A 15,973-nucleotide genomic window follows, 5' to 3' on the forward strand; every position below is an offset into this window, starting at 1 on the left:
GAATTGTGACAGTGCTGCCAAAGTTTAAAGTTGAAGGTATGCAGAAAATATGTGAAGCATGCCAATTTAGAAAGCAAACAAATCATGTATTTCCACGTAACAGAAATGTGAGCAGAAATGCACTAGATGTTGTGCATTCAGATGTATGGGGTCCTACGAAGACCATGTCTATGGGAGACTGCAGGTATTATGTGACATTTATTGATGACCACACACAAGGAAAGGGTGGGTATACTTCATGAAGGAGAAGAGTGAGATGTTCACTCATTTTCAAAATTTCAGAGTTATGGTTGAAAAGCAAACATGGAAATATGTAAAGTGCCTAAGGTCAGATGAAGGGGGAGAGTACTTCCCCAATGAGTTCTCTGAATTTTTGAAGAACAATGGTATTCAGAGACAGTTTACATGTAGATACACTCCGCAGCAAAATGGAGTTGCTGAGCAGAAAAACAGGCACATTGCTGAGATTGCGCGAGCATTGATGGAAGAGAAGAATATGTCGCATAGCTATTGGGCTGAGACTGTTTTTACAGCAGTTTACATCATGAACAGGACTCCAACTGCAGCTATACATGATGTAACTCCAGAGGAGAGGTTTACTGGCAAAAAACCTGATTTGTCTCATCTGAAAGTCTTTGGATGCATTGTATATGTGCATGTGCCAAATGAGCTAAGAACTAAGCTGGATCCAAAAGCTGAAAAATGTGTGTTTATTGGATATTCCCTTGAGCAAAAGGGATACAAGTGTTATAACCTTGCTACACGTGAGTTGAGGTAAGCAAGGATGTTGTTTTTTATGAGATGAGCAGCTGGTATGCTGCTGAAAAAGAAGCTGTTGGGGCTCATGTGAGTGGAAGTGTGGTTGCACAAAATGCAAGTCAGTAATCACAGTCTTTGAGTGGACCAGGAGAGTCCTCATCTAGTGGTTCAGTTGATAGACCATGGAGTGGCAGGCTGCATCATAATACCAGTTCTGCAGATGTGATTAGTACAAAACATGAAGGCAAAGAGAAAGTGGTTGAGCCCCTTAGTATGCCTGACATTTCTGCAGGGCATTCTCATGTTGATGGAGAGTGGCTCAGAGATGAGCCTTGATGAGGAGCTTGGGATACCAGCTATGAGAACACCTGGTGTAAAGAAGGCTATGGAAGCCATGAATGCACAGTTGCGAAGATCTGGGAGAGTGAAGAATCTTGTGCAAAGGTTTACCTATGATGGTTATGTGGCACATCACTATGCATACATAGCAAAGGTTGTGCAGGTTGTAGAGCCCACATGCATTGATGAGGCTGTTGGAAATGTGTGTTGGGAGAAAGCTATGGATGAGGAGATGGATGCACTATATGGAAAGAAAGCCATTGGATGCAAGTGGGTGTACAAAGTAAAACATGACAGTGATGGAAGCATAAACAAGTACAAGGCTAGATTGGTAGCCAAAGGATATGCGCAGACATATGGCATTCGTTATGAGGAAACTTTCAGCCCAGTTGCCAAGATGGCAACAGTGAGAGTTGTGATAGCAGTGGCTGCGTCAAAGCAATGGTCATTATATCAGATGGATGTAAAGAATGCATTCTTGCATGGGGATTTACAAGAAGAGGTGTATATGTTACAACCACCTAGTTATGATGATGTGAGTCACCCCGAGCATGTTTGCAGGTTGAAGAAAGCCTTGTATGGCTTAAAACAAGCACCAAGAGCATGGTTGGACAAGATTTCTGAATATCTTATCACTATTGGCTTTCATGTAGCCAATGCAGATTTCTCGCTATATGTGAGACACAGTGATAGAGGGGTTGTGCTTGTTGTCATCTATGTAGATGACTTGATCATTACGGGGGACCATGATGCAGAGATTTTTGATGTAAAGATCTTGCTTAGACAGAAGTTTGAGATGAAGGATCTGGGGGAGCTCAGATATTTCTTGGGCATTGAGGTGATTAGGTCACCACATGGTATTGGATTACTGCAGAGACAGTATGGCTTGGACATGTTGTCCAAGTATGGTATGACAGGCTGTAAGCCTATCTCAGTGCCATTGGATCAAAATGGCAAGTTGAGTGCAGGTTCAGGAGAGATTTTGGAGGATCCTTCTATGTATAGGCACATAGTAGGAAGCTTGATCTACATGACGATCACCAGGCTAGATTTGAGCTATGCTGTTGGGTTGGTGAGTCAGTTTATGCAGGTTCCTCGGAAGCCGCATTTGGATGCATTGAGACGCATACTGAGGTATGTCAGGTCTACTTTGCATTGTGGACTATTTTATGAAACTGGGACAGAGATATGTGTACATGGGTACACAGATGCTGATTGGGCTGGTAGTAGCTCAGATAGAAGATCTACTAGTGGCTTCATGTTTTCTTTGGGGAGTGCTGCTGTGACTTGGAGCAGCAAGAAGCAGCCTATGGTTTCTCTATCCAGTACCCCCGACGAGTACAGAGGTGCTGCTATGGCAACATGTGAGTACAGAGGTGCTGCTATGGAAACATGTGAGGTAGCTTGGTTGAGAAAGCTACTTGCAGATTTGGGTCTATCAGTGGATAGACAAGTGTTATTTTCTATGACAACATTAGCAGTATACAGTTGGCTAGGAACCCAATTTTTCATGCTCGCACGAAGCATATAGAGGTCCACTACCATTTTGTCAGAGAGAAGGTCTTGGCAGGAGACGTTGACCTTGTTTATGTCAGCACACAGGATCAGGTAGCTGACATCTTCACCAAAGCATTGGGTACAGAGAAGCTCCGCAAATTTAGGGTTTCGCTTGGTGTATATGAGATGGAGTTGAGCTCGAGGAGGAGTGTTGAGATATCGAGCTCATCTAGTGAGGCGGTGGACACTGATGACCCGCCTGGGGGTAGGCCCCACACTTACACCACTGGCATGGTTGGTGAGATCATGGGTGATATGCGGCCAGTGGGATGACAGGCTGTGTGACAGCCATTCTAGAGACTGGCATAGTTATGGCACCAGCTCATTTAGTTGGGTTCACACTATAGAGAACCCTAGTATGTATTTGGTTGAGTACCTTTTCATATGGTGTGTACTCTTATCTTTGTATATGGTGTGTTGAGTATTGTGTGAAGAAGAAGAAGATTTTCAGTCTCTCATCGTGTGTGCTCTCTTTTTAGGGTTTTGTGAGTGTGTGTGTGCTTGCAAGAGCTCAAGCTCTCTTCTCCCCTGCATCTTTTCAGTGGGGTCCTCCAAAAACTCACCTGTATATCTGTAAAAAGCTTTGTATTCTACTCCAATGGCACTGAAATAGGCTTATAGCCTATCATACCATACTTGGACAACATGTCCAAGCCATATTGCCTCCTCTGCAAATAAAGGTGATCTCACCACCCCTATGCCTGAGAAATACCGCAGCTCACCCAAATCCTTCATCTCAAACTTTTGCTTCAAAAGCCTCATGACATCATGTATGTCAACATCACTATCACCAATGATAATCAAGTCATCCACATAGATGACTAATAACATGATCTCTCTATCTGTCTTTTTCACATAAAGTGAAAAATTTGCATTGGATATCTGAATCCAATGGTAACAAGATACTCCCTGATCTTGCTTGACCATGCTCTGGGTGCCTGCTTTAAGCCATACAAGGCTTTGCGTAACCTGCACACAAAATCTGGGTGTGCATCACTCTCATATACTGGTGGCTGCATCATGTAAACTTCTTCTTGCAAATCACAATGCAAAAAGGCAATCTTTACATCCATCTGATGTAAAGACCAACCCTTTGTTGTTGCAGCCATAGCAATGCCAGCTCTCACGGTTGCCATTCTTACAACCGAGCTGAATGTCTCTTCATAGTCAATGCCATAAGTCTATGCATAGCCTTTGGCCACCAATCTTGCCTTATACCTGCTCACTAAACCATCAGCATTATGCTTGACACTTGCATCCAATTGCCTTCTTTTTCTTAGGCAAAGGCACTAACTCCCCTGTTGCATTTGTATCCAATGTTGCCATCTCCTCATTCATGGCATCTTCCCATTTCTTATTTCCAAGTGCCTGCTCAAAACAAGTGGGCTCTAATTCCTGTATTGCTTCAATCATATAAGCATAATGTCAGATGTATATCCATCATATCTCAACTTGTCAACAGGGTACCTAACCCTCGTAGACCTGCGTACACCTGGATCACTGCCAAGTGTCCTCAAAACATTCCTCGTTCACCTTACACCAGGAGTAACCACAGATGGAATGCTAAGCTCCTCATCAAGGCTCTGCTCATAGCTGCTAGAGTCACCATGCACATACTAGTGACATGCTGACAGATTAAGCACAAAAGGTTATCTACCTTTTCCTTCCCTATGCGTGATGCATGTGTACCAACATCTGTTCTCAACCTGCCTGACCATGAACTAACATTGGATCCACTACTAGAGGACTCTCCATCTCCAAGTCCACTAAGCACCTGTGATTGCTGCTCTACATGCGGTGCAGATGCACTTCTTACAACTACATCTTCTGTTGCCTTCACTGTGCTGGTGCATACTAGCTACTCATCTCGTCAAAAACAACATATGTGCTTACTCGCATCTCATGAGTGGTAGGCTTATAACATCTATAACGTTTCTGCTCCATAGCATAACTAATAAAGATGCATTTCTATGCCTTTGGATCCAACTTTGTTCTCACTTCATTAGGAACATGCACATATGCAATACACCCAACACTTTCAAGTGAGACACATCTAGTCTTATGTCTGTAAACTTTTGTTCAGGCGTCATACCATGAACAGCTGCAGTGGGTGTCTTGTTCATAATGTACACAACAATTGTTATTACTTCTGCCCAAAAATAATGTGACATATTCTTTTCAGTGATCAAGGCACGTCCACTTCTGCAATGTGCATGTTTTCTCTTTCCGCAATACCATTCTGTTGTTGCAGAGTGTACCTGCATGTAAACTGTCTCTTGATTCCCTGCTTCCTCGGGAAATCCATGAACTGATTGGAAAAATATTCTCCCCCACCATCTGATCTCAGGCATTTTATTTGCATGCCTTTTTCCTTCTCGACCAAGGCTTTAAATCTCTGAAAATGAGCAAACACTTACTTTTCTCCTTCATAAAGTAATCCCACACTTTCCCAATGTGGTCATCTTTGAATGTAACATAATACATGTAACTTGCAATTGTTGCAATCTTGGCCGATCTCCATACATCTGAATGTATGACATCTAATGGCCTTGCACTGACATGTTTTTCATGTGGGAAAGCATGTTTGGCCTGCTTACCAAGTTGGCATGCTGCACATACTTTATGCATATTATCAACCTTAAACTTTGGCAAACCTACAATAATATTTTGGGCCTGCAGAGACTTTAGTTGTCATTGTACATTCACATGACCAATGAGCTTGTTCCATATGGCAATATATGCAATGACACATGCTCCATGCACAAACATGGATGCCTTTACTTTAGGCATATTCACATCCAAAATAAATATCCTACACTTTAGTAGATGATGCATAGTTGCCTCACTGCAACTTTCACTTTAATATCATTCTTCTTTTTATAGCAATCCTTTGCTATCTGCCCTGGTTTGCCACAATAATAGCACTATATGCTATTTACATTCTGATTTCTTTGCCAATCACCTCGGCCTCTTTACCCCCTGCCTCTAGACTGGCCTCTTCCACTTGTGTATGATACTGTTGTGAATCATTGGTCTGTTGTCCAGAATTCTGATTTCCTTGTTGGTCACCACCTTGGCTTTGACCATGACCTCTACCTCTGCCTTACCTGAATTGGAGTAGAAGGCCTGTTCTGATGTGTTCTTGCTTTGTGAAGTAGAGTCGTCACCTAAAGACTTTTCTTTTATGATCAACATAGACACCAAGTCTGGTCTTGTGAATGGATTATACTTGCCCATTCAAATAGACACTTACCAAGTCATCATGTTCCACCGATACATTGATAGACCCAAGGGATTCAATAATGTCCTTAATATTTAAAGCATACTCATTGATAGACATGCTTTTCTTTTCCACAATATACAGCTCTTGTTTTTTAGCCGCAATTTTCTTGCCTTTGTGTTGGTCTAGAATATCTGCACCAGGTTCTGCCACGCAACTGCTAGAGTATTTGCATCCTGTATGATAAATGTGCAAACACTATCTACATCTAAACAAAGTACATGTACATACACCCAATGTCAATAATAAATGTGCAAACACTATCTACACTCCCAAAATGCACTACTGCACTGAAATAACCACATTTTGACCAAAGATAGTTCTTAACCAGAACTTTCCGAAACTGTCAAAAATACCTTACAGTGTCAGAACGAAGACCGAGACACGTCCAAAACACGATTTTGACCGCAATCCTTAGCTCTCACATGAACCGAAGCTCTGATACCATAAAGAGAATGTGGGAAAGAGAGAGAGAGAGAGAGAGAGAGAGAGAGAGAGAGAGCTTAAGTTCCTTGTAAGCAAAAACACACACACACACACACACACGAGCGCAAGACACAAGAGAGAGATGGATGGCTGAATTTTCTTCTATCTTCTTCTCTTCTCTACAACCATATAACTAAAAGATAAGAGAACATACATAAAGGGAAAGTACTCTCCTACAACAACATACAAAAATGGTCGGCCGGTCTATAGTGTGAACCCAACTATATGAGCTGGCACTATAATTATGCCATAACACTAGCACTCCAAAGTGGCTGTCATACAGCCTGTCATCCATTGACGATATATCGACCATAATCTCACCAAACATGCCAGTGGCAAAGCCTAAGCAGGTCATCAATGTCCACCGTAGCACTAGTTGAGCTCGATAACTCAACATTATGTACATAAGGAAACAATGCTTTATGTTTGAATGTTTTGTGTTAGTATAAATTCACCTTGATGTTTGTTCGAGCACACTCATGCACTTGTACAAGCAAATCAGGCTACATGAGCATTCTAGTTAGCAAAAAGAACCATAATAACAAAAGATTTTTAAAAAAACAACAAAAAAAAAAACAAAGAAAACCTTTATTAACTATATGTGTACTCTAAATACACAAGGTGTATTCTTAAACAAGATCTTCAAATAGACCCCTTGTTACTTTTTTAATTAAACATCATCTAAGGAATGACAACAAATATTATGTAATTTTTACAAAATAGAGACTTCATATCTCGGTGTTTTTCTTACTAAAGCAAGACCTTCATGCTTTTTTAATGCATTTCCCTTTGCTTACTTAAAATAGGGCACCAGAATGTTTTCTTGCATTTCCATTAAATACATTACGTGAGTTTTTTCAAGAATAAAAGTGTTTTTCTAAGGTTTCATTTTAGTATGTTATGATTAATGCTTGAAAAAGTCAATATAATCATGACCCTCCTTGTTCTTTCTATTTGCATACAATTCACCCATATCCTTTTTATTTAAGGTCTCACATTTATTTAGTATGTAATGATTAATGCTTGAAAAAGTCAATGAAATGATGACCCTCCTTGCCCTTTCTATTTGCATGCATTCACCTATATCCTTTCTATCTAAGGTCTCACAATTCTCTATAAAAAGCCTCAAATGGCTCATTCTAGGAGAGGAGGGAGGGGATGGGGGTCTAACTTCTAAGGTTGTATTAATTAAATGCCAAGTAAGCAGCATTTAATTAAATACATATCAAAAAGTTGAAGTTGTGTGAATTATACAAATCAAAAAGTTGTGAATAAGTTCCCAACTGGTTTTTTCCCAGCCAAGTTCCCAACTGTTTTTTTTCCAGCCAGAGACCCAATCCTGTTGATTATGATTGTTTTTCCTTCGCTTTTCATTTAGAAACACATTTTTAAGCAAAATATCTAATGCAAAATCTCCTTTTTTTAGGAGCTTTTGACAATTGCCCCAGTAAACAGTCCTCCTCTCTGAGTTGAAACGCTTTATGTGCCCACGAGCAGAACTCCCTTCTCTCTCTCTATCTCTCTCCACAGAGCTCTACCTAGGGTTGATGATGATCAGAAGACCAGAGCTTTTCAAAACAGTGGTGGACGTCTCACACACACGCACACGCATTTCCAAAGCGGGTAGCCTGAATATTCCAGACGAACACTTGCCCTCTCAAGCTGTAGCCATGCCCAAAAGCTCGCTAGACACCCATCTTTCTTCTCCTACAACGAACGACAATTACATTAGTGATGATAACAAGCAGAAAGCTTCATGCGGCAATGGTACCAAGGCCACAATATCAATCCCATAGTGCAGTGATATCCCTGCAAGGCTCTCATCGACCACAATATCAATACCATGGTGCAGTCATTTGCCTGCAAGGCTCTCATCGACCACAATAGCAATCCCATGGTGCAGTAATTTGCCTTCAAGGCTCCCACGGACCATGACTGATCCACTCATGGCTGGTGTCGCATGTAGCTTCCTAGAGGATAGATCATTAAAAATGGGGAACGTCCTACTTGGGATGAAAGAGAAAGACGGTTACAACGTACAATCGTTTCAGTTGTGAAAAAAAAAATTTCCGTAATTATAATCGTTTAAGTTCTGAAAAAAGTATTTTCATACTTAAGGTTAACAAAAACCTTAACATTAAAGGTAACCTGAAGAAACATCAACTAACGTAATGGATATAGATTTTGTACAAACGTTGGGCCCCTACATATTCTTCTTGTTTTTTTTTGCATGTCTCCATTGGCATTTTTTAGAAAATAAGCATACTTCTTACTGAAAGCGAGACCTTGTGTCCTTTTACTGCATTACTTAAATAGGCAGGGGGATTAATTAGTGAAGAATGTACCCTGTTTGTTATGGTCTTTTCCTTGGGTTTTCTTTTTTCTTTGAAGTCTGCGCACTGCTGAAATAGGAGGCAGAGGGGTTAATTAGTGAAGCATATACCCTGTTTGCTATGGTTTTTTCCTTGGGTTTCTTTTTTCTTTTATAAGGATAAGTCTAATGTAATTTGAGCTTTTGATAATCACCCCAATAGGAGCTTCCAGTAGCAGCCCTTTCAATTTTGGTTTTAATCTCTCCTCAACACAGTCGTCCTGAAACACTCTGCATCTACGGGCAGAAAACACTCTCTCTCCGTGTCTTCACATACACATCCGAACTCTGTGTTCTTGACTGTCTCTCTCATTGATCTCCCTGCCTGCCACTGAAGCAAAGCAGGGGTGCGCATGCGAGGGGAGGCAGCCAACCCTGATATACGCTCCAATCTTTCTCTTATCAATACTGTAATACCTTAGTAAATATGTACAGGAAGATCTCAGCTTGAAATTTTGGCAACCAGGGAGAAGATGCTCACATACCTTATTCAATACATAGAGGGAGCTGGCAGCTTCAAATTTAGGAGACCAAGGAGGTGCTCAAGTAAGAACATACATAAAAACAAAATTCCCCAAACTTACTTTATAAGGGTAACAGCAGAGCCGTAGTACATTTATATCACTAGATTTGCAAGTTTGGCAACCAGCAAGATGGCTCTTAAGACAGGTCTCTCATTTCCCAAATAAATAGTTTTATAAATTTGGACAATGGAGCTGCGATTTTCATTTCCTCACACATAGGCATCATATCACACCTCTTAACATTTTCTTTTCCAGGCCCCCACTCATCCACAATCATGTCATGGATTGACACTTTATACATGGACACATATTAGGCATTTCATGGCCTAATCCAATGAACCAACAATATTTTGCTTTGAATATCAATCATGCATCCACAAGACTTACTGAGGAAACGTTACAAGCTTCCAAATTCCAGCAAGCTAGAGAACACACTATGCAACCATCATATAAAGAAGGGCTAACACTGGAGTCCAATCACGAGCTGCTTCAATATCTACGATAATGTTGTTTTTCTTATATCCTATAGCAAACCCATGTGGTTTCTAGAAGGGCGTAATGTTGGTAAGTCTATGTAGTGGAATAAACACCATCTGCAAGTGAGCTAAAACATGACTAAAATTCAAAATTTCATCTTACGCTGGGTTAAAAATCAATTAACAGTCATGGGCAGGCCATCCACTCCTATCCAATATAACTGATGAAGAGCAGAGCATTTGTTGATTTTACAAGAGAGACATCTGAAAAGAAAATGCTACATCCGGGTAAAAGTGGTGGCTTGTACTTCAGACAAACACCACAGCGACTTCACATACCTGAAGATGTCCCTAAGCTAACTAGACTGGTCCCATCCTGTTAGAGCAGGGCAAGGTAAGTTTGCCGAAACCTGTTAGAGCACAGTTGGGCTGTTAAATTACTAGTGAATCCAAGTCCACCAAGTAAAGGCTAAACCACCAAATATCTCTTAATGCTTAGCTGATGCAAGCCACTCTATCCTATTCCAATGGTTGTGAACACTCTCAAATATGGCAGCCTGGGATATGCACGACTAGTATATAGTGTTTTGCTAAATCTGTTTAATCTAAAAAGTACACAGTAAGAAGCACCTTGATTGCATAAAATGCCATGCACCAACCACTCACTCTGCCTTTAGCCCTGTAATCTTCTATCATAGGAAATTGCCGACCTCAAAGTTGTATTTGATGTACATAAACAACATCATAAGGCCATTAAAGAGCATTCTGCCTCTGGACAAAGTCAAATACACTACAAAGCAGTCATATGCAATCTCCACCATTCAGCCGAGTGGAAGGGGAAGCACTTAGCAAGCCATTAGTCAGGACACTGTCAACTGTCCCAGTATTACCTCGGAGAGGATATTCCCTTGGACAAAGCATGACTCAAGTGTCCCAGTATTACCTCGGAGAGGATATTCCCTTGGACAAAGCGTGACTCAAGTGCAACACAAAACAAACCTGATCCCACGCTCACAAACTTTAACATTTGAAATTGTCTAGTTTACCACCCATTCATCCTCGGCAAAGAAAAGCAAATTGTCCAATGAAATCTTCCATATCTAGGAGGATAAAAGGCCCATACCCTTCCTATTCATCCAGGCAACCTTGAGAACTTCCTCAGTAGACCCTCATAGATGAAGCTTGAAATCATCATATTACAAACTGAAGATAAATGAAAGCCAAACTTGACTCTCTACAGAGTGCTCCAGATGGCCTGTAAATGAGTACTGTACTATGTTATGAGATTTGAGCTCAACTACGCTTTCCAACCCTGTGCTTCGGTATACTGTCATAAACGCGTGAGTATCCAACTCAAAATCCCCTGCCAAGAAAAAAGTTAAAGAAGAGCGTCACCAGACCTTAAATTACATGGTTGTATTGTTTCATTCTTTTGGGAAAAAAAGCCACCACAGGTGCAAACTTCAAAGGTACACTGATAGAACTGGTTCAAAAAATAAATAAATCTGGGTGGAGTATGTTACCAAGCCTCAGTAGTAAGAGCTAGAACCACTTCCAGGGAGGCCGTATCCAGATTGTGTGCGGCCTCCATACAAGGACGAGTTATAGGATCCTCCTCTCAGCTGCACCAGCACAAGAGCAGAAAAATAAAACAGCCCACACCCTCTATAAGTATTTACATTCCAACTCACATGCAGGCCATTACTTTAAGAGCGAATAAACCACACCCTTTTCATTCCAGCAAGAACACACACACGTGCAGACACACAAAGCGTATACCTCTCCAGCGCCAGACACATAGTCACTGCCTCCTGACATCACCGAGGAATAGCCATGTCCCCCTGATCCATAAAGAGAACTTGACCCTGATTTCACTGATGAGGTTATTACAAAAGCCACACAAAATATGCAAAAAATATCTACACCAAGACCTAATAATAACTTGTTACTGCCTAGACAATCACCTGGTTGATCATAAATAGACATCGATGCTTGCGGCAAGGAACCCCCTCCAGTAGGAGGCATGGCACTTCTCCCTCCCAATGAAGGACGTCCCAATGGGGCCCTGAAGGTCACACAAACTATCAAACAGGGAACAGCAGTAGCAGCCAGAGTAAGCTGCCAGCTCTTTCCAAAATTTCCAATCTGACATCAAACAAACATTAATATGGTACCTGGCTGATTCAGAGTAGTGGGATCCATCAACAGGACCAGGGTCTGCATAATCGACCCGGGCTCTAGGATACCCCCGGCGGCCTGACTCGTAGTAGGCAGCACTTTCATCCTGCAGGGACAGACAGTTACAATGGGTGTCAGATATCCAAAAGTTACACTCAAAAAAGCATATCCTCTAAAGATTCAACTTACCAGAGCAGCATAAGGTCTCTTAATCCCAGGGCCAGCTTCAGCATAGTCTGGAGCACCAGACCCATATCCACCATCAACATCTCTATCGTATGCATGACCTCTGTCTGGTCTTCGAGGATAGGTATCTTCACGTGGCACAGGACGGCCAGAGTAGCTCCGGGATCTGGGCAACCCAGGAGAGAGCCTTGCACCTCGCGGGGCATAGTCATCTCTGTAGGGACCTCCTCTGCCTCGTCTAAAAGAGCTTCCTCTGATTCTTTGTGAGCTGTACTCGTGACTTGGTCTACGCACATGGTTCACCTCTTCACGCCGAGAGTAAGGACCTCTGGGGGCCCCTCTTGAAGGACGAGGGAGGGCAGCTCCTGCAATGACTAGAAAAAGTGAGTCATCGAGCTATGCGAAAGCTCCCAGAGATCCTTAATAGCTCATACATGCCATTCGTGTTACTTGGAATCTCTACCTCGAGGAGGTGGCCTGATCTTCGGCCTTGCATCTGGGAAAGGTCTTTCATCCACAACATGTGGCTTCAATGCTCTGATGAATCTGGGCTCTTCATAAGGCCGCCTGCCACCACCCCGGCCAAATCTGCCACCTCGAAAAAAGCCTCTCCCACCTCTACCCCTTCTTATACCAAAGGAACCACCAAGTGGTGCCCAACCTACAAAAAACATAAAAGAGTTAGCTGCAAGTACCCCAGCTAGAACTGTACAACAATACAACACCTGTTTCACCTCTTCCATGTCCTGAAGGGCGGCCTCCAATAGGATAACCACCACGAGAACCCTTGATATGCTTCTTTCTTGGCACAGGTTTTGACAATGCTACTTTTACTTTAACCTGTGCAAATTAGATCAGCCGTTGAGAACTATTCTTCAACAAAATCTGTGGATTGATTACGGGAGGCATCATCTGAATTTATACCCTCACCTTGTTGTCTCCATCAGCAAGCTCTTCATCTTTAAGGGCTTCCACACATGCTACAGCAGACTCTCTTGCAGCATAGTTTACAAAAGCATAGTCATGTCTTTTGGATTTGGGATTGTTTTTTGCCAACACTATGCGCTCAATTTGACCATACTTTCCAAAGTGCTCCTTAACTTTGGATTCATCCCATGTTGAGGGCACCCCATCAATAAAAACAGACTTAACCTGCAAATGCCAGGCATTATATTTTCAATAGCTTTCAGCAGTCCAGCAAAACACTGATAATACCTAGATCAGATCAGAAGGTGTGTTCATAAGGGCCAACCTTGGCCAAGACCTCTTCATCGAAAAATGGTTCAGCCCATGCAACCTTTGCAGACCGATCAGAACCAAAAATAGCATCTGGCTTGCTAAGCCGAACAAATGCCTTCACAGCATCAGTGTGAGTGGCTAACTCCAAGAAAGCATAACCACGGTTTAGCTCCTCGTTTTTTGAGTCAGTCATCAATGTTATCTCTTCAACACCCTCAACCCCATACTCCTTTAATTTTTCAAGAACCTAGCAGCAGTGGCAATTATTAATCAAGTGCTGATATAAGGAGAAGCCGACCAAACTTTTTAAAAAATGGGCAATGCAGACATACTTGTTCTTTCTTCCAACTCTTGGAAATATTGCCAATAAATAGTGTGTCATTGTCCTCGCTGGGCACAACACCGCACTCTTTGTCCCGAATCTGTCCAATGATTCAGATTTTCTCAAAACATAGTGCAAGCAACACATCCCCTGAGATGTGGCCAACTCAAATATATACATAGCTAGCTTATATAAAACTGGTATGAAGGCCACATACTTCAATGGGGAGAGGAGAGGGGAGGTTAAAAACCATCCTGAAAGGAAGCCATTGAGTGAAGGACGAACCTTTGTTCTTTCAAGTTCAGTAGCAGCTCTCTTAGCTTGGTCTATAGTGGCAAAGCGAACAAACGCATAGCCCTTGTTTTTTCCAGTTTGGGGATGCCTCATGAGGCGAATCTCTACCACCTCGCCAACCCCCTCAAAGGCATTCCTCACGTCGTCCTCCATGGCATCTTTGTCCAAGCCACCAACAAAAACCTCAAATTTCTTCCGTTTCTGCCTTTCAGATACTGGCCTCTGCTCCAAAAGCTCCTCCTCACCCTCTGCTTCATGATCCTCTTCCTCCTCGAGTTCTTCCACTTCCTCCTCAACTTCCACCTCCTCCTCCTCCTCCTCTTCCTCCCTTTCCTCCACTTCTTCTACTTCCTCAACCTCCTCTACTTCCTCTTCTTCTTCAATCTCTTCATCCTCGTCTTCCACCCCTTCACCCTGCTCTTCTTCCTCCTCAACCTCCTCTTCTGCATCTTCCACTTCCTCCTCAGTCATCTCTTCCTCCTCTTCCAGTTCCTCAACTTCCATTTCTGCAGGGGTTTCTTCCTCTGGCTCAGATTGTTCAGTTGCACCTCCTGTGACATCATTGGAAACAATATCCTCTTTAAGACAGACCTCTTTCTGCACTACTGCAATTTCCTCAACAGATTCCTGTCTGCCTGTATAGGCTTCCTCATCTGCTTTCCGTTTAGGAGTGTTAACTTTTTTCTTGGCAGGAGCAGCCAGCTTCTCTTCCGCTTTTAGGGCCTTGGCTTCTCCATTTACATCAAAGCCCTCTTGCTTGATTTCATGAGTGGCTGGTCCAACTGCGGTAACTTCCCCTGCAGCAGGACAAGGCTCAATTTTCGGCTCCTGTTCCTGCTTCTCGACTGTAGCAGCTTTTGAGGGGGCCACCTTGCCTGCTTTCTTGGCAGGAGGAGTGTTCTTGCTGGCATTTCGGGTAGCCCTCATTTCTTCTGCCTTCTTCACACCGACAACAAGGTCACAGAGATTACTCAAGATCACAAAATGCCCCTTGTGTGGCCTAATTGCACCAGACCACAATAAGTATCGGCCTTAATTAAGCCAATTCACGCTGAGAATAATCACTTCATCTACTGACTAGAAAATCCTGCACATCGTCTGCCCTAATTAACTTAAAAGTAACATAAAGGCTACAGGTCCTGCAGATCAATCACAGAGAAACCAGTTGCAGGGAGAAAGAAAAACTGATACAGATGATAACTAACCTCTAAGCACAGTAAAGAGAAGACGAAATGGGAAAAATATGTACGGACATTCACAGGCCGAGACGAACTGGTGGACCCTAAAATTTCACAGATGAACAGAAGCGGCAGAGTAGATATGCAGAGAAACTTCACGACACAGGACAGAACAGCAGGCAGAGGGACGAGGAGAGGTCGGGACACTTACGAGTTTGTATGAACGACCACGGCAGTGGCGAGCCGAGTCGAGCAGAAGTAGCCCTAGTTGCTTCTACGCAGGTCGCAAAGGCGAAACCCTAATTTCCCTGGACAAGTCGAAAGACGAAACTACTGCTACTTCCCATGCACATTCTCCTACGCAGTCGGAGTATTGTTACCCTAATTTTTTCTGCACAGGGCGATTGACGAAACCCTAAATCGAGCTGATGGTTTGTCAGGCAAAAGAGGCTCCAGCCTTAAAAGCTCTAGCTATAATTTTTTCTAGTGTTTCTTGGCTATGCTCACGACCATGGTCCATAGGGTTTCTAGGGTCCAATTTTAAAGGTTACAACTCCTCTATATAGTCACATTGATGATGAGGCATCTAAATGAAATTGCTGGTCTTTTGGGAACTAATAGAGGCCTACAATGAGTGGAAAAAGAAATTCCATTAATCAGGCATTTTTAAACCTTTGAGCGGAAACATTACTAATTAGTTGAATGCCTCGAATGAATTGAAGATTAAGGTTTTGTATTTTTTTAAAGGTTTTTTTCGAAATCGATATAGTATGTACTTGTGAAC

General features: G+C 42.4%; 1 protein-coding gene across 6 annotated transcripts; it reads right to left on the reverse strand.

The window, feature by feature from the left end:
- Positions 1-10,464: 10,464 nt before the first annotated feature.
- Positions 10,465-15,728, reverse strand: LOC147639237 (RNA-binding (RRM/RBD/RNP motifs) family protein). 6 transcript variants are annotated; one of them, XM_086788712.1, is made up of 13 exons: positions 15,401-15,728; positions 14,003-15,150; positions 13,728-13,817; positions 13,409-13,642; positions 13,087-13,308; positions 12,891-12,996; positions 12,620-12,817; positions 12,160-12,521; positions 11,967-12,076; positions 11,757-11,857; positions 11,572-11,657; positions 11,316-11,414; positions 10,465-11,155 (listed from the first exon to the last, which is right to left on the reverse strand). In XM_086788712.1, exons 2-12 carry the CDS (start codon positions 14,936-14,938, stop codon positions 11,322-11,324), a joined length of 2,538 nt encoding a protein of 845 aa, XP_086644838.1. In that variant the 5' UTR covers positions 14,939-15,150; positions 15,401-15,728; the 3' UTR covers positions 10,465-11,155; positions 11,316-11,321. The 6 variants fall into 6 exon arrangements, with proteins under 6 accessions (XP_086644838.1, XP_086644835.1, XP_086644847.1 ...); XM_086788709.1 differs by having other exon boundaries at positions 14,003-15,098; positions 15,401-15,726; XM_086788721.1 differs by having other exon boundaries at positions 14,003-14,950; positions 15,401-15,709.
- Between the last annotated feature and the right edge of the window lie 245 nt (positions 15,729-15,973).

Source organism: Cibotium barometz, chromosome 4 (assembly GCF_041138505.1).
Source record: "Cibotium barometz isolate CiBa-2024 chromosome 4, ASM4113850v1, whole genome shotgun sequence".
In the NCBI taxonomy this organism is placed as follows: domain Eukaryota; kingdom Viridiplantae; phylum Streptophyta; class Polypodiopsida; order Cyatheales; family Cibotiaceae; genus Cibotium; species Cibotium barometz.